General features: G+C 39.5%; 1 protein-coding gene across 2 annotated transcripts in view; it reads left to right on the top strand.

Moving 5' to 3' along the window:
- Positions 1-23,843, top strand: part of KIF4A (kinesin family member 4A) — a 127,749-nt gene that overhangs the window by 63,982 nt on the left and 39,924 nt on the right. For both annotated transcript variants that reach the window (XM_057537866.1, XM_007184968.2), the window contains 7 exons: positions 7,164-7,296; positions 9,001-9,059; positions 9,174-9,279; positions 14,170-14,226; positions 15,256-15,441; positions 22,387-22,490; positions 23,447-23,591. In XM_057537866.1, the coding sequence (XP_057393849.1) occupies positions 7,164-7,296; positions 9,001-9,059; positions 9,174-9,279; positions 14,170-14,226; positions 15,256-15,441; positions 22,387-22,490; positions 23,447-23,591 (790 nt within the window). The remainder of the gene's footprint in view (positions 1-7,163; positions 7,297-9,000; positions 9,060-9,173; positions 9,280-14,169; positions 14,227-15,255; positions 15,442-22,386; positions 22,491-23,446; positions 23,592-23,843) is intronic.

A 23,843-nucleotide genomic window follows, 5' to 3' on the forward strand; every position in this document is an offset into this window, starting at 1 on the left:
ACAGTTTCAATTTCATTACTTGTGATTGGTCTGTTCATATTTTCTATTTCTTCCTGGTTCAGTCTCAGAAGGTTATACCTTTCTAAGAATTTGTCCATTTCTTCCAGGTTGTCCATTTTATTGGCATAAAGTTGCTTGTAGTAGTCTCTTATGATGCTTTGTATTTCTGTGGTGTCCATTGTAACTTTTCCTTTTTCATTTCTAATTTTATTGATTTGAGTCCTCTCCCTCTTTTTCTTGATGAGTCTGGCTAAAGGTTTATCAATTTTGTTTATCTTCTCAAAGAATCAGCTTTTAGTTTTATTGATCTTTGCTATTGTTTTCTTTGTTTCTATTTCATTTATTTCTGATCTGATCTTTATGATTTCTTTCCTTCTACTAACTTTGGGTTTTGTTTTCTATTTCTCTAGTTCCTTTAGGTGTAACGTTAGATTGATTATTTGAGATTTTTCTTGTTTCTTGAAGTAGGATTGTATTGCTGTAAACTTCCCTCTTAGAACTGCTTTTGCTGCATCCCATAGGTTTTGGATTGTCGTGTTTTCATTGTCATTTGTCTCTAGGTATTTTTTTATTTCCTCTTTGATTTCTTCAGTGATCTCTTGGTTATGTAGTAACGTATTGTTTAGCCTCCATTTGTTTGTGTTTTTTACATTTTTTTCTCGGTAATTTATTTCTTATCTCATAGCATTGTGGTCAGAAAAGATGCTTCATATGATTTCAGTTTTCTTAAATTTACCGAGGCTTGATTTGTGACCCAAGATGTGCTTTAACCTGGAAAATGTTCCATGTGCAATTGAGAAGAAAGTGTAGTCTGCTGTTTTCAGATGGAATGTCCTATAAATATCAATTAAATCTATCTGGTTTATTATGTCGTTTAAAGCTTGTGTTTCCTTATTAATTTTCATTTTGGTTGATCTGTCCATTGGTGAAATTGGGTGTTAAAAGTCCCCTACTATGATGGTGTTACTGTCGATTTCCCCTTTTATGGCTGTTAGCATTTGCCTTATGTATTGAGGTGCTCCTATGTTGCGTGCATAAATATTTACACTTGTTATATCTTCTTCTTGGATTGATCCCTTGATCATTATGTAGCGTCCTTCTTTGTCTCTTATAATAGTCTTATTTTAAAGTCTATTTTGTCTGATATGAGGATTGCTACTCCAGCTTTCTTTTGATTTCCATTTACATGGAATATCTTTTTCCATCCCCTCACTTTCAGTCTGTATGTGTCCCTAGGTCTGAAGGGGGTCTCTTGTAGACAGCATATATACGGGTCTTGTTTTTGTATCCATTCAGCCAGTCTATGTCTTTTGGTTGGAGCATTTAATCCATTTACATTTAAGGTAATTATCGATATGTATTTTCCTATTTCCATATTCTTAATTGTTTTGTGTTTGTTACTGTAGGTCTTTTCCTTCTCTTGTGATTCCTGCCTAGAGATGTTCCTTTAGGATTTGTTGTAAAGCTGGTTTGGTGGTGCTGAATTCTCTTAGCTTTTGCTTGTCTGTAAAGGTTTTAATTTCTCTGTCGAATCTGGATGAGATCCTTGCTGGGTAGAGTAATCTTGGTTGTAGGTTTTTCCCTTTCATCACTTTAAATATGTCCTGCCACTCCCTTCTGGCTTGCAGAGTTTCTGCTGAAAGATCAGCTGTTAACCTTATGGGGATTCCCTTGTATGTCATTTGTTTCTTTTCCCTTGCTGCTTTTAATATTTTTTCTTTGTATTTAATATTTGATAGTTTGATTAATATGTGCCTTGGCATGTTTCTCGTTGGATTTTTCCTGTGTGGGACTCTCTATGCTTCCTGGACTTGATTGCCTATTTCCTTTCCCATATTAGGGAAGTTTTCAACTATAATCTCTTCAAATATTTTCTCAATCCCTTTCTTTTTCTCTTCTTCTTCTGGGACCCCTATAATTTGAATGTTTGTATGTTTAATGTTGTCCCAGCAGTTTCTAAGACTGTCCTCAATTCTTTTCGTTCTTTTTTCTTTATTCTGCTCTGTGGTAGTTATTTCCACTATTTTATCTTCCAGGTCACTTATCTGTTCTTCTACCTCAGTTATTCTGCTATTGATTCCTTCTAGAGATTTTTTTAAATAAAAATTTATTTATTTATTTTTGGCTGCCTTGGGTCTTCATTGCTGCACATGGGCTTTCTCTAGTTGTGGCGAGCAGGGGCTACTCTTTGTTGCGGTGCGCAGGCTTCTCATTCTGGTGGCTTCTCTTGTTGCGGAACACAGGCTCTAGGCACGTGGGCTTCAGTAGTTGTGGCACGTGGGCTCAGTAGTTGTGGCTTGTGGGCTCTAGAGCACATGCTCAATAGTTGTGGCGCACGGGCTTAGTTGCTCCGCAGCATGTGGGATCTTCCCAGACCAGGGCTCGAACCTGTGTCCCCTGCCTTGCCAGGCGGATTCTTAACCACTGCGCCATCAGGGAAGTCCCTAGAGAATTTTTAATTTCATTTTTTGTGTTGTTCATTGTTTGTTTGCTCTTTAGTTCTTCTGCGTCCTTGTTAAACGTTTCTTGTATTTTCTCCATTCTGTTTCCATGATTTTGGGTCATCTTTACTATCATTACTCTGAGTTCTTTTTCAGGTAGACTGTCTTTTTCCTCTTCATTTGTTTGGTCTGGTGGGTTTTTACCTTGCTCCTTCATCTGCTGCGTGTTTCTCTGTCTTCTCATTTTGCTTAACTTACTGTGTTTGGGGTCTCCTTTTTGCAGGCTGCCGGTTCGTAGTTCCCGTTGTTTTTGGTGTCTGCCCCCAGTGGTTAAGGTTGGTTCAGTGAGTTGTGTAGGCTTCCTGGTGGAAGGGACTGGTGCCTGTGTTCTGGTGGATGAGGCTGGATCTTGTCTTTCTGGTGGGCAGGACTGCATCTTGTGGTGTGTTTTGGAGTGTCTGTGAACTTAGTATGATTTTAGGCAACCTCTCTGCTAATGGGTGGGATTGTGTTCCTGTCTTGCTAGTTGTTTGGAATGGAGTGTCCAGCACTGTAGCTTGCTGGTTGTTGAGTGGAGCTGGGTCTTAGCATTGAGACAGAGATTTCTGGGAGAGCTCGTGCCAATTGATATTACGAGGTCTCTGGTGGTCCAGTGTCCTGAACTCAGCTGTCCCACCTCAGAGGCTCAGGCCTGACACCTGGCCGGAGCACCCAGACCCTGTCAGCCACACGGCTGGAGTGCCTTTAGAATTGGGGAAGCTGGCCTGCAGTGGCTCTCCTTCTGCACTGCACATTAGAATCACCTGCTGCTTCCTTGTTTTGCCCCAAAGGCAGTGTTCCACAGGGAAAAACAATGGCTAAAATAGTCACAGCTCTGAGATGACTTTTTTTTTCCCCTTTGTGCTTAGTTGGGATTCACTTGCTCACAGGGGCCATGTGCAGAGGCCTCTCACCTGGCTTTTCTGACTGGAGTTCCTAGTGTGGATTGGCTGCCGCCAACACCTCAGCTCAGGCGGGCCAAAAAATTACTTTTTTTAAAATAAATTTATTTATTTATTTATTTATTTTTAGCTGTGTTGGGTCTTTGTTTCTGTGCGAGGGCTTTCTCTAGTTGCAGCGAGCGGGAGCCATTCTTCATCGTGGTGCGTGGGCCTCTCACTATCGCGGCCTCTCTTGCTACGGAGCACAGGCTCCAGACGCACAGGCTCAGTAGTTGTGGCTCACGAGCCCCGTTGCTCCGTGGCATGTGGGATCTTCCCAGACCAGGGCTCGAACCCGTGTCCCCTGCATTGGCAGGCAGATTCTCAACCACTGTGCCACCAGGGAAGCCCTAAAAAATTACTTTTTATGTAGTAAAAAGTTTATCCATCATTTTTTTATTGCCTCTAGTTTTTTTAGCCTCTAGATTTATTGAGATATAATTTACATACCATTAAATTAACTAATTTTAAGTGTACAATTCGATGGTTTTTAATAAACTTACAGAGTTTTACAACTATCACCACAATCCAATTTTGGAACATTTCCGTCACCCCAGAAAGATCCCTTGTGCCCATTTACACTCACTCCTGTTCCCACTCCCAGCCCCAGGCAATCACTAATCTGCTGTCTTTTTCTACAAGATTTGCCTATTGTGGACATTTCATATATGTGGAATCTTGCAGTATGTGGACTTTTTGTCTGGCTTCTTTCATCTATAATGTTTCTGAGATTATCAGTACTTCATTCCTTTTCATTGCTAAATAGTATTCCATTGTCTGGATATACCACATTTTGTCTATCCATTTACCAGTTGATGGACTTTTGGGTTGTTTCAACTTTGGGACTATTATGAATTATGCTTCCATGGATACTCACTTGCAAGTTTTTGTATGGATATATGTTTTTTATTGGGTAGATACCTAGAAGTGGAATTTCTGGGTCGTATGTTTAACTTTTAAAGAAACCGCCAAACTGTTTTCCAAAGTCGCTACACTGTTTACATTCTCCTCATGTTTCTGGATTTTGCTTCATAGTTAGGAAGCTTTCTCTATGCCAAGATTAAAGAGGCAATCACCCATGTTTTCTTCTAGTACTTATGTTGGTTTTATTTTTTACATTTCATTTTTCCATTTGGAGTTTATACTTGTGTTTGGTGTGGACCTATTTTCTTTTAATATCCTTGTTTTTAATAACTCAATCATTTTTTCTGATTATAAAAGTGATACCTTGCTTCTTGTAGAACATTTAGAAAAGTATAAAGAATAAATCTTAAAATTTGCCATAGTTTTATCACCCAGAAATGACTGCCCTTCTCTTTGTAACTCTCCCTCTTTGGGTCATTTAATCTTGGTTTCCTGATAATATTTTTAAAATGTTGGATAAAGGAACTGAGGAAAGCTTGGATCTCTTAAAGGGTCTCCTAAAGACCTGTTCTAGTATACCCAGTTTAGAAGCAATTGACCCATCTTTCCTTTCAATTTAGCACAGACCTGTTTCATGTAAGACGAGACTAATGAAAACCATTCCAGACTTCCAACTACCTAGAATATCCTATAGGATATAGTTTTAGCTACAAAAGTAACAGATTCTAAGAAACAGTTGATGAATGAAATAATGTAACTCAGTTGTTCAATGTTTTACAGAGAAATAAAGATGCTACTTTTCTCAAAAATGTATATTTATATCTTTAGAGACATTTCTTAAGGCTTTTTACAAAATGTACAGTTTATATACATGATTTTTTTTTGCTTTTTTCCTTAGGTTATATTCTTTTCTTTGTGAATGTGTGTCATTGAAGCTTTTGTATAGATTTTCTGCACGTGTTTGTCAATTTTCACATGCTCAACTGACAAATCCTACTAGCATTGGCAATTAAATAGCATCTGAAAGAGGAAACATTGGTTTACATTGTATTTTTCCCCGTTTAGAGAAACCTTGGAAATTTTTAGAGGAAAAAACTATTGAGTTAAAAGTATCATTACTTTGGAGCTTGTCAACTTGCATGAATGATGCATGGAAGTTTTCAGTTTAATAACAATAAAGAAATCAGAGCAATCTAAACTAACACTAAATTTACCCATAGTTTATTTTTATAATCCACATTTTAATTGAACATTCCTTCATAAGAGTTCTAGTAAATTCTCAAGAGTGTAATGAGAACCTATGGTGTGGCCTTGCTCTTAACTTTTTGATAAAGAACATGCTAAGATCTTCTATAAGACTTCATGGAAATCTTAAACTGGGTGAGAGGGCATCTATTCCTGAAATCCTTTTCTATCCTTTCTTGAGATTGAGAACAGCTGTTCCCTGTCCTTTTTTTCTCTTTATTATATCCTTGACAACTATTCATTTTCCCCTTCCGTTTCCTTCAGATCAAATCTTCATGTTTCTTCTGATCTTTTTTTGCCAGTCCTATTTTCTAGTCTTTTGAGCAATTAATCCCAGTGGATTACAAAAAAAGCAAATCAAAACTGCTTCTTATTGATCTGTTTCAGTAGTCTGGAACTGATAGCAAGTAATCTGCATAAATGCCAAACGTTCTTTGAAGCTATTTCTGTCCCTCCCACTCCTATTTGAAATGAATACTATTGTTGCCACCACCCACTCTAAGCCATTAAAAATTGATAGACCAATGAACAGGAGGCTGTGGGTCATCAGTTTGAAGCGAGGCAAGCATTTAGAAGGGAGCACTTGTTTATGGAGAGTTGTGAAATGTGTTCTTAGTGGCCACAGGTCATCATTTCAACTTTTTCACTCCTTAAATGCTATTTCCCTAAACTTTACAGCAAATAGGTAATTGACTTATGTTGATTAGCTTAAATTTTGACCCTTAGCAGTGTCACTTCTACCTCCCCCATACCTCTTCCTTCTCTAGTTCCCTAATCTTTAATGAGGGATTGAGAATGAGAAGAGGGAGAGAACATGTATCTTAGCTATTAGTTAGCCTTTACTTCTTACCTAGATGGCATAAATAGAAAGATCTTAAACCAAGATCCTAAACCTAGAGGTTAGTCATTCTTGTTGCAACCATTTCTTGCTCTGAATTATTACCTTCCTCCAAACCATTAATTTAAAGTAGTTCAGGCATACATTTTTATTTATCCAATATACTACCTGGCTGGAAGTATACATTGGAATGAATGCTTTTTCTAGACTTTTGGGGGCAATTTTAAACCAATCCCACCCAAAGGCCCATGGGATATATATTTTTATCCACCTTTGATATATCTGTTATCAATCGGGTACTTTTTTTTTTTTTGGCTGCATTGGGTCTTCACTGCTGTGCATGGGCTTTTCTCTAGTTGCGGCAAGCGAGGGCTACTGTTCATTGCAGTGCATGGGCTTCTCATTGCGGTGGCTTCTCTTATTGCAGAGCATGGGCTCTAGGCACGCAGGCTTTAGTAGTTGCAGCACACAGGCTCAGTAGTTGTGGCACACAGGCCCTAAAGCACGCGGGCTTCAGTAGTTGCAGTGCACGGGCTCAGTAGTTGTGGCACGTGGGCTCTAGGGCACACAGGCTTCAGTAGTTGTGGCGTGCGGGCTCAGTAGTTGTGGCTTGCAGGCTCTAGAGTGCAGGCTCAGTAGTTGTGGCGAATTGGCTTAGTTGCTCCGCGGCATGTGGGATCTTCCCAGACCAGAGATCGAACCCGCGTCCCCTGCATTGGCAGGCATATTCTTAACCACTGTGCTACCAGGGAAGTCCACAAGTACTTTTCTAATATGTTACTTTCTTTCTCTTAGTGTGGAACCATCAGAGAATCTACAATCCCTAATGGAGAAGAATCAGTCACTGGTAGAGGAGAATGAAAAATTAAGTCGTGGTTTAAGTGAGGCTGCTGGTCAGACAGCCCAGATGTTGGAGAGGATCATTTTGGTGAGGCTTCAAGACTAAACTACTACCAGTCTGGACATTTACTAACTTTAGTTTCTGAAATACTTAACATGCTTCTCATTATGAGAGACAAGTTACACGGAAAGAAATGAATTAATATTACCATATCCTCCCTGGAACCCCCTCCAGGGAAAATCCAAGAACGTTTAATCAAACATACAGAAAAATTAAAAGAATTATACCGTGAACACCTATATATCTACCACAAAGAATCTACATGAAACCCATTTTAAAATGGATTTGTTCTAAAATATCAGAGAGGAAAGAACCAGGTCCCTCTGTCACCTTAAGTTCTGCCTAATCATCCATAATACCAAGTAACTCTCCTCACTAAGATTTTAGTTCCTTTCTATCTCCCTTCCCCTAATGTCACAGTTCATATCCCATCCTAATAGCTGTCATGGAGAGAGAAAACATCTGGAAAATTAATTTTAACTCCTTTTACATATGGTTAATTTTCAAATAGTGGATCACTATGTAACTGACTACACCAGTTCTGTGTCGTACTACGTGTGTGATAGTACCCTCCTGGATCAGTGTGTGCTGGCTCTGTCACTAACATTGTTCTACTAGTCTAAATACAACTCAATCTTTGATAGCACAGCGATTGCCAGAAGTGAAAATGAGTTTCCACCAAAATGTAATTGAACATCTGTAATTTATACACCTTCACGCATCAGTGTACTCCAGTCAAGGAAGGGTAAGCTGCTTAAAGATTTCTTTAAAGGGGGCCAAATCCTAGGTCCATTGTAATGTCCATTACTAGCAGAAGGGTGAAAATGGGATCTAGGGGATTTTTTATATACAGTTTTCTATCTCCAGTGCTACATTTTAATGTCTTTGAAGTAACTCTAGAAGCTGTGCTTCACATGTGAGTGTGGCTCACATAACAGACAGTACTTGTTATTCTAGCCATGTACCCATCTGACCTTTATAAGGTTGTTACAATGGCTGCCCAATAGGTTTATTGTTTGATGTCTTGTCAGAACTTCATAACGAGCACAACAGTTTTGTCCTATATAAACCGTCCTTCCCAAATCTGTTGCAGCATCTAGCATGTTACAGATACTGTGACTGAAATAAAATGGAAAATATCAGTAACCCTTCCCAAAATGTAGCTGCCTCTCTGCCATTTCTTCTCCTCTGCCATCATTCTTATGCCTCATCTTTTTCTTGCTTTCTTTTGCTAAAACTAGTCTACCATATCAGATAGTGTAACTTGAAAAATCCCTCAGCTCATATTCAATGTGAGGCCCTTTTATGTTTTAAATGTCCTTATGGTGGGGCTAGGGAACAGTGTAGTGTAGGAGGCAGTTTTAAAGCAAGTGGGTTTTTTGCAAACAGCAGGGAGTAGCATGCCAGGAAGTATTGCTTTTTCCCCCAGTTGCAAAGTTCTCTATGGAATTAAGGCTTCACGCTCCACCCTATAGTCTGAGCTTCATGGCAAGCATAAGACCCAGCTGCTTGGATGCTATTTTTAGTAGCTCATGTTGACTGAAGGGCTAATTTCCATGACTGTTAAAAAACACATTTCTCGCTAAATAACCAAAGCCCACTAAATCCTCTATTACAGCAAAGGAGTTAGCCTCTCTACCTAGGTTTTAATCCATAGGAGCAGAAGAGAGGGCCTACTTAGGTGAGGCTGTCAGGCAGTGCCACTGATGATCTCCTGGGTCTTTGTTGCAGACAGAACAAGCGAATGAAAAAATGAACGCCAAGCTAGAAGAGCTCAGGAAGCATGCAGCGTAAGTTTCCTACCAGATGTTTGTTAGTGACCTATACCACCTTAGTACATAATCACGGACCCACTGGCCTTTGCAGTATGATTAACCCTTGGGTTCCTTTGCTTGAATTTTCAGCTGCAAGGTGGATCTTCAAAAGCTAGTGGAGACTTTGGAAGACCAAGAATTAAAAGAAAATGTAGAGGTGATTCGTAACCTGCAGCAAGTGATTACCCAGCTATCGGTAAGCCAAGTAGGGACAGTGTAAATAGGCATATTGCTTTCGTTTGTTTCTCTTGATGCATATAAACATGTCTAACTCTGCACCTTTTGCTGAAACAACTAGATTGTGAGCTGTTTGAGGACAAAGATCATGGATCATTGGATATGATCTGAATATTAAATTAGTTAAATCAAAAACACTCATAGATTACACGTGCAATGGCACGTTAATATTTCAGTATTCTAATCAAACACTGGAAGCAGCAACACAGTGGTGCAAAATTGCCTGGGTAACAAGAGCAGCAGTCATTGATTTGCTGTCCTTTCAGTGTAGGCTAACTTAATGAGAGGCCTTATACCATACCCCAATTTTAAATAAGCTGGGTTCTGATAGATAGCATAGAGCCTCCAGGGAATACCGTAGCTCTCTTTTATAACCAGTAATAAATTAGTTTGAATGATCATTCCGCTATAAGTTCCCATTTTTATTTATAGAACTAGTATAGTAGTTGTGGGTGGGTTTTGTTGGGAGGGTGGTTGTTTGTTGTTTTTCCCAGAAAAAACATTCTTACAGTCCTACCATCCTAAAAGCCTCTTTTTATTTTTGGTGTTCCTTCTCTATCCTAGTACTTAAGCATAGATATTTTTTTGAAAAATTGAAATCATATTATGTTACGGGGTCATGGTTGGTAAAGGGGTTATGGTTTGTTTTGTTCCATCTATACCCTCTTGTTTATTATTCTGAAGCAGTAATGTGTATGTAAGTGCCTGGTAGTAATTCCTAGGTCTGAAACAGAGGTTTTAATTTTACCAGAACAGTGATTCTCTACCCCGGGTCTTGCCCAGTGTTTTCTAGAGTTGTCAAAAAGGTATCACAAAATGATCCGCACCTCTATTTTACTCTTAAAGAGTCAGTGAAAAAAAAATACAATATTGTAGGGGGAATGGTTAGGATGGCCAGTTCAAGAAATTAAATGAGTAAACTTCCAAAAGAGTAGAAAGCAGTGTTTTAGAATAAGTAGTACTGTACAAAATTATTACAGGTAGTCCAAGATGACAGTTCATTTTCCTAACAAACAGGCCATAGTAATTGAGAATCTGAGCTCCAGAGCCAGACAAACCCTGGTCTGAAGCCCATTCTGCTACTCACAAGCTGTGTAACCTTGCTAAGTACTATATTGATATTGAAAGAAAATAATCCAAGTGACTCAAATCGAGGTTAAAGGCATTATTCAGCTGATGTACTCAGGGATCACCTGAACTCCAAATAACTCCCCGATTTGAAATAGGATTGGAGTTTCATACGGTGAGAAGGGAGGGGTGTGATTCCTTGTGGTTTGTCTCAGTTGGCAGTTCTTGTTGTTAATTGCTGTGAATCTTTTGGTTGGAGGATGCTCCAGTTTTCATGCTTCTTGCTCAAGAACACTGGTGCAATCCCATCCTGATAAATGTCCAATTATTTTCAAGAGTTGTTCTTGCAAGCCTTGTTGTTTGTCAGTTTGTCAAGGTTCACAGGTGGAAGAGGTGTCAAAAAACCCTCTCTCATGTCTGTTTTAATCCTCTTACATTAACCATATGAGCAAAGTGTGGTGGGAGCCCAAAGGAAGGGGTGATTAACTGCCTAGAAAATTCAGGAAGAAAAAACTGGGTCCTAAATAATGAATAGGAGTTTGCCACACAGATAGAGGGGAAAGGATGATCTATATAGAGGAAAAGGTATATGCAAAAGCAAAGAGGTATGAATGTTTAGAACATGGTAAGAACTTCATTGTGGCTGAAGTATAGAATGTGTGCTAGAGAATGGCTATCACAAGGTTAAATTTCACCATCTGTAATCGAGGTGAAGCATCTTATATATGAAAACTTTGTGTGAACTGCCTCAGAATTCAGATTATCTAGACTGCAGAACCCTACTGGAGCCAAAGTTTATAAGATCAGAAAAGAGTAATCCAGGGCACCATTGTTCGTGGCCACCACACCGATCTTAAAGGATCCCACACCACCTCTTTGAGTCACATGGGAAAGATGAAGAAGGAAACTAATGGAACCAAGTTAACAATATAAGAGAAGGCATATCTTCAGTGAGGATCTGGCAGTATGACTGGTGCCTGGCGTGACTGTGGAGGAAGTTGCTAGTGGTGGCTGGCTCAGAGGAACTCTAGAGAATTGCTGTGTCTGTCACTAAAATTCACTTGGCATGTGCAGCAGGAGGGTGCTAAAGATTGCCACAAGCTGATTAAGTCCCTGGCTTCCATCCACCGTCATGGTCAGGTAGAGTAAACCCTTTTACCCTGGGCTCCTGCTGGACTCTTGAATCAGAGTTCTCTGTGTCTATTGTTTGGAGACCCTCCCAGCTACATATTTTTTTTGGAAATACACAACAATGTATCCTGTGGCTTTTACTGAGACTCACTATGGTGAAAGCAGAATGTTTTAAATGTAAGTGCTTGTGCCCTTCATTCTGGATTAAAACTATTTTTATTATAAGTGATGGTTGAACACCCTCTTTTCAGTTATGAAGGCAACCATTGTTCCTGGACCTTTCTCCTAGGGCTTTAAGTGCTAAACTGTACTATTTCTTCCTTTAAAATATAATTCAAGCAAACCTTGTTGCAGTTACCTGTGAGGAAATTCATGCAGTCCTTTCAGTTCCCACAAAATCAATTTTTTTTGTTTTTACCCCTTCTTCCAAGACCAGTTCCATAAAAAGCTTTTTGCATGCCCAGTAATGCTATTGCCTACAGCCTACAAGCACAAACTTCATTTTGGAGGGTATTACTGATTAATGTAGCTCAACGTACCTGTTCCCGTAGTAGTCCTGTTCCCCTGACCATCACCTTCAGCAAATCATGTCTTTTTATTACAAGAGGTTCTCAGTAGCCTTAGAATGAGGGAGAAAGAGGCTGTTAGATTGAAATAAATCCTACTGTTATATATTTACATTTAGGATTATAAAGGCATAATCCTGCCATGTTCATGTAGAACGTGTCACCAAAGCTTAAACCTTAGCATTGTGAAATTTCACTGGGCCAAAAGGTAAACCCACAGTAACAACATGTCTTCTTCATGGCATGTTGAATCGGATCTACTTGGATCCTGACCCTCTGGAAGGTCCTAGAAAAAGTCTCCAAAAGCCAGTGTCATAGGCCCTACTAATCTAGGATAGGCCTATAACTAGTCCTTTTACTGAGACTTACTGGGAGGGAGAAAAGGGTAACCATTAATCTGTAATATATTGAAGTGCTCTGTTGTTGTTTTTTAAAGATTTATTTATTGATTGATTGATATGTTGGGTCTTCGTTTCCGTGCTAGGGCCCTCTCTAGTTGCAGCAAGCGGGGGCCACTCTTCATCGCAGCGCGCGGGCCTCTCACTATCGCAGCCTCTCTTGCCGCAGAGCACAGGCTCCAGACGCGCAGGCTCAGTAGTTGTGGCTCACGGGCCTAGCTGCTCCGCGGCATGTGGGATCTTCCCAGACCAGGGCTCGAACCTGTGTCCCCTGCATTAGCAGGCAGACTCTCAACCACTGCGCCACCAGGGAAGCCCAAAGTGCTCTGTTTTTTAAGAAGGATTTAGTATGTCCTGCCCTTGGAGAATCACCAGTAGTGTAAATCATGATGAGAAAGGATGTAGGAATACTGGGGCTTCCTTTGAATTCTCTTTGAGTCTCACTGGTTAGGAATTTCTGGACAGAATAAGGGAAATGCTTTACAAACAGCATTTACTAAGGGCCTTTTCTTTTTTTTTTTTTTTTTTTTGGCCACACTGTGTGGCATGCGGGATCTTAGTTCCCCGACCAGAGATCGAACCCGTGCCCCCTGCACTGGGAGCATGGAGTCTTAACCACTGGACCACCAGGGAAGTCCCATTAAGGGCCTCTTTCACTTCTTGCCTTAAAGGTACTAAGATTCAAGTTTCAACAACTATGTAATGTTTCACTGGGCTGGTGCCGAGACTCCCTGTGCTAACCCTAAATTCTTTCCTTGCTATTGAGCCAATAGCTCTTTCATCTATGACCTTAATCATGCGACGTCCTGAAAATAATCCTTTCTTCCCAGGGCTTTGCAGAATCACTTAAACAGAAGTGGTAATCTTTATGTTGCAATGCCAAATAAAGCCTAAATTCCAGTGGGGAGAACAGAGCTTGCTCATATGAGAGCCTATAAATAAATTAGTCCTAATAAGTGGTTTTAGGTTTCCCTTTTAGGTGGTTGTTGTTCTAATGCCCAAAAAAGGAATGTGCCCTTCTCTGGGAGGGAATCAGTGCTTACCCTTTCCCTTCAACTAACCACTACCTGGAGTAGCTGCATATGATTGGTTCCTATGTATATGAGGGACAGAGTCTGAAGTGTGTCTGACTTCATGAGCACATTTTTCTGGGGCATTCACCTGTGGCGTTTATTTCCTTGTAGAGTGGGCTCTTGCTACCTTGACTGGATATAAGATAAAAATCAAAAATAATCCTTCATCCTATTCACTTTTCTGCTGCATTGCCTTTATTTGCTATGTCTGGTCTTAGGATGGTATGTCCATGAGAACTGGCTAGACCTGTAGAGGTAGACTTAGTGGTAAAAAACAGAAAAAGAAAGGGTAGAGTCTATAAAGTGGATTGAACTTTGGCCTGCTGGAATGGCTGTTTCACTCTAGCCCAGTGAACTCTGGCAGAGCAGGAGAGGTGCAATAAATATGTCAGTGGCCACATGACCCTATTTTTACGAAGACTGCACAATCAACCTTTATAAAGAAGACAGACCCTTGAGAGATGGGAAGTGGAAACGTGGTTGTTGGGGTATATGTGACTACAGAATTGGCTCAACACCTTAAATGGTCTCTATATACACTTGAAAACAACTAAATAACCCATATAAAACCCACTAGTAAGCTCCTAAACTGAGACATCATTTCTCATTGCAGGATGAAACTGTTGCTTGTATGGCTGCAGCCATTGATACTGCAGTGGAACCAGAAGCGGTAAGTAATTGGCCCCTTTGTGTAGAACCAGGAGCTTTAACTGTGCCATTTCTTATAATTTATCACTCACTTGAGGAAGAGACTCCCTGATTGCTACCATCCTACATAGAATGCCTTGGAAATCCAGAAATCTTGAGTGTAAACCTCAGTTAACTATAAAATCCCTAACTTGGATAGTATCTCTCTCTAATAGTATAACTGCTAATGGGTAGCAGAGCTTCTCAGGGATGCCACTTTCCATATTTGCAGTCTGGCTTACTGATTTCTTATTAGATGCTAGTATTCTGCCTCAACTGTCTAGCACGTTAAGACGAAGAAGGAAATAAATTAGGAAATTATGGCAAAGTCGAAAAAGCATTAGAGAAGAAATGGAAGAAAATTTTTTCTCAGCATACGTTTCTGTGGATGCAGTGGTTAAGGGCTAAAAGAATCAAGGAAAATATTTTGATCATTCAAGTTGCAAGAATAGATAAAATGTGTTAGATATAGGCTGAAGGCTATAGAGCAGAGTCAGAATGAAAGGATGGACAGTGGTTTGCTTGAGACAGCTTTTTCTCACTAAAACAAATATATGTTGGTATTTTTTATATTCTGAAAGAAGAAAGATAGGAGATAAATCAGGTGCCAGAGGTCAGCTCTGTGAGAATAAATGAAGCCTCTTCTCCATTTCCACCATTACCAAAGTGCCATTTCCAGAGCCCTCTCTCCTCTAATAAGGTGAAAGTAAGAAGTGTTGGCCAGACGCATAAAGGAAAGAGCAAGAAACTTGGTTCACTCTAAAAGAATCAGTTAAAGGATATAAGAAATAAGGTTCTTGTGAGAGCAGAGAAATAGGTTAGCTCAATTTACTTCTGATGTTTAAAGCAAATGTTTGAGAAGCCACAGTTTTAAAAGAACAGAGGTACTTAAAAAAAAAAAAAGAACAGAGGTACTGATAATGGAGAAGTGGCGCTGAGACTTGATGAAACAGTGCCTAAGGAACTCCAATTGCTTGTTCCTCTCACAAATCATTATCCTGATCTTTTCCAGCAAGTGGAAATCAGTCCAGGGAGCAGCAGGTCTTCTGATGCTTTCACCACTCAGCATGCTCTACGTCAAGCTCAGATGTCTAAGGAGCTGGTTGAGTTGAATAAAGCCCTTGCACTGAAAGAGGCCCTAGCCAAGAAAATGACTCAGAATGACAGCCAACTACAGCCTATCGAGTTCCAGTACCAGGTACAATATTTACTAGGGCACGTAATATTCATGTCTACCATCTCTCTTTAGTAGTATGGGAAGAAAACAGGCACACCGTTTTTGATGATGACAAGGCAACATAATGTGCATAGTACAACTGGAGTTGTACTGCTGGTTAAAAAAAGGATACATTCAGTATAAAGAAACTGTAATTTTCTTTCATTTAATCTAATACCTTGCTTATGCAACAGGTATTTAATAAATAGTTAGATAATGTTATAATAAATGTGGTCTCTACTTGTAGAGAAATTTTGTTCTAATAACTATGCTGGGATTCTAAGAAAGGTACATCTCTTAGTAGATGGTCTGGGTTATAGTGAGAATTATGAAGACACTTGTAGTGGATGTCACATGACTTGGCAAATGGCTAAACTGCTTTTCCTAGTGGTAGTCCTAAGTGGCCCTTGCTAATTAATAATCAGGTCTTTACTTAAAGACAAGTCTTGGGCTTTTAGGTTGTCCACAAGGTTACCCTTGCTCCAGACCTTATTTTCCCCTGTAGCCCGGTATTTCCCATCCACAAAGGGATGTTAGCAGAACTGGTAGGGGGAAGGGTGGACGCTTTCCCATTCAGCTATATCCTACCATCCCCAAAGTCCTATATGCTGTTCTCGACAAATCCCTGTATTACTCATACATTTCTACCACCAGTTCCCCTAAGTTTTCAGAGTAAAAACAAGAAAAGTGTTTCTCCTAAATAATTTTCACCACTTGTTTTTCCGTAGGGCAGAAGTTGCTTCCAAAATAATAACTGAGTTGCCGATAGAGGTGTTATTTCCTTTTTGTTATCACAGTCTTAACTTTTTTGAAACTTATTTTTTATTTATGTCACACAAATGCATGTATATCATTTTTACAGGTCAAATAGTACAATGCTCAGAAAAATAAAAGCAATCTCCTGCCCTACTACCTTCTCCCGTATTCCCTAGGCTTATAGTTTAAGTTCTTTAAGCTGTTTCTCCTGACATTTACCTCCAGATTTCTAGATAAGAGTTGGTCGTATAATTATGTTACTTTAAAATTTTTGGACATTTTCAACTGACTTCCCACTATGGGAGATGGGAATATAGCTCTCTTATACATCCCCCCATGCACACTGCCTCACCTCTATCTTTCAAAATGGTTATATCACACTTTTTGATTAAATGAATATTTAGTGTTTAAATTTTATGATTACGTAAGTTTTATAACTGAGCCACATAGTATACTATGATTCCGTTTCCTTTCTTATGCAGCCTTTTGCATTTCCTGAAGTTAATTTTGGGAGTTCCCTGGCGGTCCAGTGGTTGGGACTGGGGGCTTTCACTGCTGTGGGCCCGGGTCCAATCCCTGGTCGGGGAACTAAGATCCCTCAAGCCACGTAGCGTGGCCAAAAAAAATAATAATAATCACAATAGTAATAATAATCTCATTTTTTCATTTACTTAGTCTGCTATTTACCTGTCAATAATTTATCTCCAAACTTCTTAACAGAATTATAAAGCTCATCTCAGTAGTCAAACATACCAGGTAATTTATCAATCCATTTCTTTCTTGAAGACAACCCTCTTGGAATCTTTTGTTCTGGTTTGCTTTCTCTAGGCCTACTGCCCAGCCATCAGCCTGGGACCGTCGTCCTGGGAACCTGCTTCACTTCTCATCTCTGTGTTGAAACCGATTCCATGTCTTCCTCATTCTTGGGCTACTCCTTTGTGTTGGTGGAGTACAACCCAAACAGCTTTCTGAGAAAGTGTACATGAAAGGAAAATGTTTTAAACCATTGCATGCCTGAAAATAGCTTCTTGTTGTTGTGGTGGTGGTGGTGGTGGTGATGGTGGTGTTTCTCACACTTGTTAGTTTGGCTGGGTTTAGAATTCTACAGTGGAAATCGTTTTTCTTCAGAATTTTGAAGGCTTTGCTCCATGGTCTTCTATTTCCAATGTTGCTGTTTAGAAGTCCATTATAATTCCTGATTCTTTTTATTTGACCTGTATTTTCCTCCCCTCTGGCAACTTTCAGGATCTTTTCTTTGTCCCCAAATATTCTTTAATTTCACAATCATGTGCCTTGGTGTGGATCTATTCTCACTTATTGTGCTTGGTGCTTGGTGGGTCCTTTCAATCTAGAAATTTGTATTCTTCTTTAGTGGGAAGTTTTCTTGTGTTATTTCTTTAATAATGCCCATCTCTCTATTTTCTTTGTTTTTTCTTTTCTTTTTTTTAATAAATTTATTTATTTTTATTTATTTTTTGGGCTACATTGGGTCTTCATTGCTGTACATGGGCTTTCTCTAGTTGCGGCGAGCGGAGGCTTCTCTTCACTGCGGTGTGCGGGCTTCTCATTGTGGTGGCTTCTCTTGTTGTGGAGCACAGGCTCTAGGCACGCGGGCTTCAGTAGTTGTGCACGCGGGCTCAGTAGTTGTGGCTCGTGGGCTCTAGAGTGCAGGCTCAGTAGTTGTGGCGCACGGGCTTAGTTGCTCCATGGAACGTGGGATCTTCCTGGACCAGGGATCGAACCCCTGTCCCCTGAATTGGCAGGCGGATTCTTAACCACTACGCCACCAGGGAAGTCCCTGTTTTTTCTTTTCTTGCACTCCTCTTAGTCAGATATTGGATCTCTTAGATTTAGTCTCTGCTTTTCTTATCTCCTCTCTCCTATTTTCTATTTCTTTGTCTTTTTTTTTTTTTTTTTTAATTTATTTATTTGGCTGTGTTGGGTCTTCGTTTTCTATGCGAGGGCTTCCTCTAGTTGCGGGGAGCGAGGGCTACTCTTCATCGCGATGCGCGGGCCTCTCACTATCGCGGCCTCTCGTTACAGAGCACAGGCTCCAGACGCGCAGGCTCAGTAGTTGTGGCTCACGGGCCTAGTTGCTCCGCGGCATGTGGGATCTTCCCAGGCCAGGGCTCGAACCCGTGTCCCCTGCATTGGCAGGCAGACTCTCAACCACTGCGCCACCAGGGAAGCCCTATTTCTTTGTCTTTTTATTCCATTCTCTGGGAGATTTCCTTGCACTCCTTCTGGTGAATTTTTTTATTTGCCTATTTCTAAGATTTTTTAAAATCCTCTAATTGTTCCTTTTTATAGCCTTCTCTTCTTTTTTTTCATGGATACAGTGCTCATCTCTAAGGATAGAAATTAAATTTTGTTGAAGTGTTCTTCTTTCTGCCTTGCCTCTGTTTCGTTCAAATTCCATTCTTTAGTGTGTTTGATTTGGTCTTTCATGTAAGAAGCTTTCTGCAAATTTCCAGTGATCTTTGGTTGTCCATTCATATTTAACAGTGAGACACTAATAGTCAATAGGAAGTTCTGTATGCATAGGTTTCTCTGGGCTGGTCAGTTTCCAATAAAGAAATCTTTCATTCTCCTGCCTGGAGTTGTGTGGGAAGAGTAGTAATATGCTCTATTTCTGGTAACTCAGAGGAAATAAGGGAGTTGAAGTCTCTCCAGTTATATACAGACTTTTATTTAATCCCCTATCAGTAGTATGTTACTTTATCCCTGCCTTTTGCTGTGTCTGCTGCCTATGAGTCCAGCCTGTCAGGTTCAGCCTCTCCAGAGAGGAAACCTCTTCTCCTCTTTGTAGTGTTATGGTACAAATTGGCTTGTTACCTCTTGACATTTGTCCTATAGGAGTCATAGTTTAGCTTTTTCTACTCTAATTCAGTTACCACTTATCCAACTATTTTCCTCATCCAAAAAAGTTTGTTTATATCTCTTGACTGCTCTCTTCATCCTTGTTGATTTATACCCTTTTGGGAGGTCATTTTAGTGGGCTTTCAGGAGAGAGCAAGTTAAATATGTAGCTCAATCCTCCATACTAACAGGACATAAAATGCAGCCTTTTTAGGTTGAACGTATTTTGGCCTTTCCAGGATAAACGAAGGATTAACAGTAAGGCTGAGAAATTATTCCTCTCTTCTTGTACTCTTGCCTAGAAACGGAGGGACATATGTTCCCCCAGTGTACTTCTAACCCTATGAGGGGGTGCTAGTAATGATCTATAGCTATAGCTGTAGTAAGATAACTTGTCCTTTTTTTCCCTTGGAATCAAATATGCTTGAGCTTCCAAACCTTAAAGTTAAAAGGAAATAAATTCTTAATGTTAACAGTACCTTTTAATCACATGTAAATGTCTCTCTTTTTCTAAGAAATAAAGGTAGTTTTTTGTTCTAAACAATATTTTTCCTATCACTGTAAAGAATTGCTGTAGAAAAATTTTGAGGAGGTATAAGTTCTTGTTAGTGAAGACTACCATGAATTATAATAGCCCAGGAGTCAAATATTTGAATACTTTCCCTTGTGGAGACAGTGAGACTATTAACTGAATGTGGCATACATAATGAAGAGATACTATTTTTTTACCCATCCCATTGGTAAAAATTTTGAAGTGTAGCAATATCAAATGTTGACAAGGGTGCAGGGAAATAAGTACTCTCATACATAGCTAGCGAGAGTGTAAATTGGAATAACCACTTTAGGGGACAATTTGGCAGTATCTATTAAAATTGAAAATGTGTACCCCCATGACCCTGTAATTCCACTTGTCTCTACCCTAGAAAAACCTTGCACGTGTGCACAGAAGGCATGTACAAGAATGTTTCATTATGGCAACAAAAAGAATGAGATAGATCTGTATGCACTGATATAAATAAATCTCCAAGACCAAGTTTTAAAAAAAAGGCAAGTTACAGAATATTATCTACATATAATGTAACTCTATTTATCTTTAACATATTTCAGTAAGTACACACATACACATACATATATGCACGTGTGTATATATCTTATTTTTAAATGGATGGACCCAGAGTCTGTCATACAGAGTGAAGTAAGTCAGAAAGAGAAAAAGAAATACCGTATGCTAACACATATATATGGAATCTAAGAAAAAAAAAAAGTCATGAAGAACCTAGGGGTAAGACGGGAATAAAGACACAGACCTACTAGAGAATGGACTTGAGGATATGGGGAGGGGGAAGGGTAAGCTGTGACAAAGTGAGAGAGTGGCATGGACATATATACACTACCAAACATAAAATAGATAGCTAGTGGGAAGCAGCCGCATAGCACAGGGAGATGAGCTTGGTGCTTTGTGACCACCTAGAGGGGTGGGATAGGGAGGGTGGGAGGGAGGCAGACGCAAGAGGGAAGAGATATGGGGACATATGTATATGTATAACTGATTCACTTTGTTATAAAGCAGAAACTAACACACCATTGTAAAGCAATTATGCTCCAATGAAGATGTTAAAAAAAAATAGAACTACTAAAAAAAAATCTATTTATTTACATATATTATTATATATTCTAGGCATTTGCCACAATATATTTAGTAAATACACACACACACACACACACGGCATTTACATTTCTATGTAAATGTCTAGAATATGTACATGTCCATATACATAGTATGTAAGTGTCTAGGAAAAAAATGTCTGGAAGATATGAACCAAGCTGATGACAATGGTTACTTCTGGAGAGAGGACTGGAATTTTGGCAGGGGTGGGGCAGTCAAGGGGACTTGCCCTTTATATGTATTATCTGGATTATTTTTTACAAGAATGTTTTCATGTGTTACTTCTATAAGTACACACACACACACACACACACACACACACCACACACATACACACACACACACGTTATTGCCAGTTTAAATATACAGGGTATATAAAGCAGTGAGATTGGTCTTCATTGATTAGATTGAAATGGCTAAAAGTATGCTTCATGGAAAATAGCTCTTGCCTATTTAGATACAGCCCCACCTAACCTGCCTCTGCTTCTTTTTGTCATTTCAGTACTGGTCTAAGGCCCTCGTATAATCTTCTTGGCTACCAACCACTCATTCAGCCAGTTTCCTTTAATCTTTTTTTGGTTATGAGAACAGGAAGGAATCTGTTCATTGAGTTTTCCCAATCTTGGAAAAACTACCAAACTTCAGTTTCTAGAATTTGTTTTCTAAGTGCATGCAGAACTGCAGTTGCTATTGAATGCATACGTTTGAAAGTTCAGAATATAAGAATGTTTGTGCAGTTCTTTACAGTTTACAAAATATCTTTACTTTTTGTCTTATTCAGTCTTCCCAACAACCCTGTGAGGTAGGTGGTGTTAGTTGTTTACATAGATAGGAAAACTCTTGGGGGTCCCTAAGACCACCCCCAGGTTCAACGATTCACCAGGAGGACTCACAGGACTCAGTGTAAGATTTATTACAGTGGAAGTATACAAAACAAAATCAGCAAAGGGAAAGAGCACATGGGGCAAGGTCTGAAGGAAACCATGTGCAAGCTTCCAAGAGTCTTCTTCCGATGGAGTCACATAGTATGTACTTAATTCCTCCAGCAATGGGTTTTGACAACATGTGTGAAATGTTGTCTATCAGGGAAGCTCCCCTGAGCCTAGGAGTCCAGGATTATTAGCAGCGGTAATTCATGTAGGCATTCTCTGCCTAGCACATACAAAAATTCGACTCCCAGAAGGAAAGCATGTGTTCAGGATAAATCATACTGTTTGCACAGTTTAGGCATAATGAGCGACTCTTATCAGTTAGGAGATGGTGGGAATCCTACTAAAATCCAAGATCCCAGACATGAGCCGAGGTCCAACTTGCAAGCCAGGTCTGTTTTTAGGATATCAGTCTCAGGCCTGCCACATTAACTCTTGTTTGCATAGAAACTAAGGCTAAAAGAGATGAAATGGCTTTCCTTAAGTTATTTAGATAGGATGTGCTGGACTCAAGGTTTAAACCCAGGCCTTTGGATTCCAAGTTCGTACTTTTCCCACTACATAACTTCATTCTCCATCAAATCAAGTACAAATGCTTTTAGTGTGCAATCGAAGTGGTAAAGTTGAATGCCTAGTTCCTTAAGACATGAGATGTTGAAGTGATTTTCTTGCTTTGCCTTGTAATGCTTTCTTTCTCTCGACCTATAACATTTCTAGGATAACATAAAAAATCTAGAATTGGAAGTCATCAATCTGCAAAAGGAAAAAGAAGAATTGGTTCTTGAACTTCAGACAACAAAGAAGGATGTCAACCAAGCCAAGTGAGAAAAAAGTCAATACTATTATTTCAAGTCCCAAACTGTGTATGAAGAGCCATAGACGAAACAGAGAAGTGAAAGAGCCATTTCCTGCCCCTACAGGATTTAAACCTAATTATGGAGAGGAGACCTAAAACAAAAGAAAAGCTAAGGAATTGAGATTTTAAATAACATCTCATGGTGACAGTAAAAGAATGCCATAACACAGCATATGATTAGCAGCCAAATAAATTTCTTAGGCAGTAATGGCTTTAAGAGTTCAGAGGCAGGAGATATCAGTTCAGGCTGGCATGATCAAGGAAAGATTTATAAGAAGTTAGCATTTGAGCTGTATTTTGAAAGATTATCAGACCTACCAGACAGCAACAGTTTCTTTGTCCCTGTGCTGATGGTAAATTAGTTTGTGAATAGAATTAATATTCAGGCTAGCAAATGAAAAATCAATCTAGCCATCCCTTAGCCAGTTAAGAATAAAACCAAGACAAATTACCAGAATATCCTACACTCCCTTAAACCTTTGCCTCTATTGGCTATTCTACCTTCTTTTTACTCAGTGATTCTGTTATATCTCTCTATAGTATCTAAAGTTCATGTTCTTAAAAGTTATGTTGAATGTTTACTTTCTATCTCAGACTTGTGTAACAATCATCGGAATTATTCCTTACGCTCAAGTGAAGTGAAATGCCTTCAAAGAACCATCCTTTTAACGCAGAGTGGTGAGAGAGTAGTGTATTGAGGCAGCTACATTGTTACTTATACAAAAAATTTCCTTTACTCTTTAGCTCCCAGTGTTGAGATGGTTTTGGTTGTTTGGGTGGGATTCATTATTTAAAGATGGCTATGTGACTGGTTGCCTATTTTATATATATCAAGGTTGTGAACCTGGGAGTCTAATATTATGTCTTTTGGAGTCAGACTTTGCTGCTGCTAGTCCTCATTCCTACAACATCTGTGTTTAGGTTGAGTGAGCGCCGCCGGAAACGTCTCCAGGAGCTAGAGGGTCAAATAGCTGATCTGAAGAAGAAACTGAATGAGCAGTCTAAACTTCTGAAGCTGAAAGAATCCACAGAGCATACCGTCTCCAAACTGAACCAGGAAATACGGGTAATAAACTCTCATCCTTGCATTTACCCTATAGAAACTTACAAACATAGGTGTTTTATTTAGAATTATACTACAGAGGTGTTTGCAGGTGAGAAAGTAGCAGGCAGGGCCCATCATTTCAAGTGTTTGAATCTCTACAAATGTCCCTTTTGTAGGACATTGTGCTAGCCATCTAGAATCTGAATAACAAAACTCTGCTTTGACATTCAGAGTTTTAGTGTTAGATTCTCGGAAACCAAAGGGCAAGGATAC

This window comes from Balaenoptera acutorostrata, chromosome X, assembly GCF_949987535.1.
Source record: "Balaenoptera acutorostrata chromosome X, mBalAcu1.1, whole genome shotgun sequence".
NCBI lineage: Eukaryota > Metazoa > Chordata > Mammalia > Artiodactyla > Balaenopteridae > Balaenoptera > Balaenoptera acutorostrata.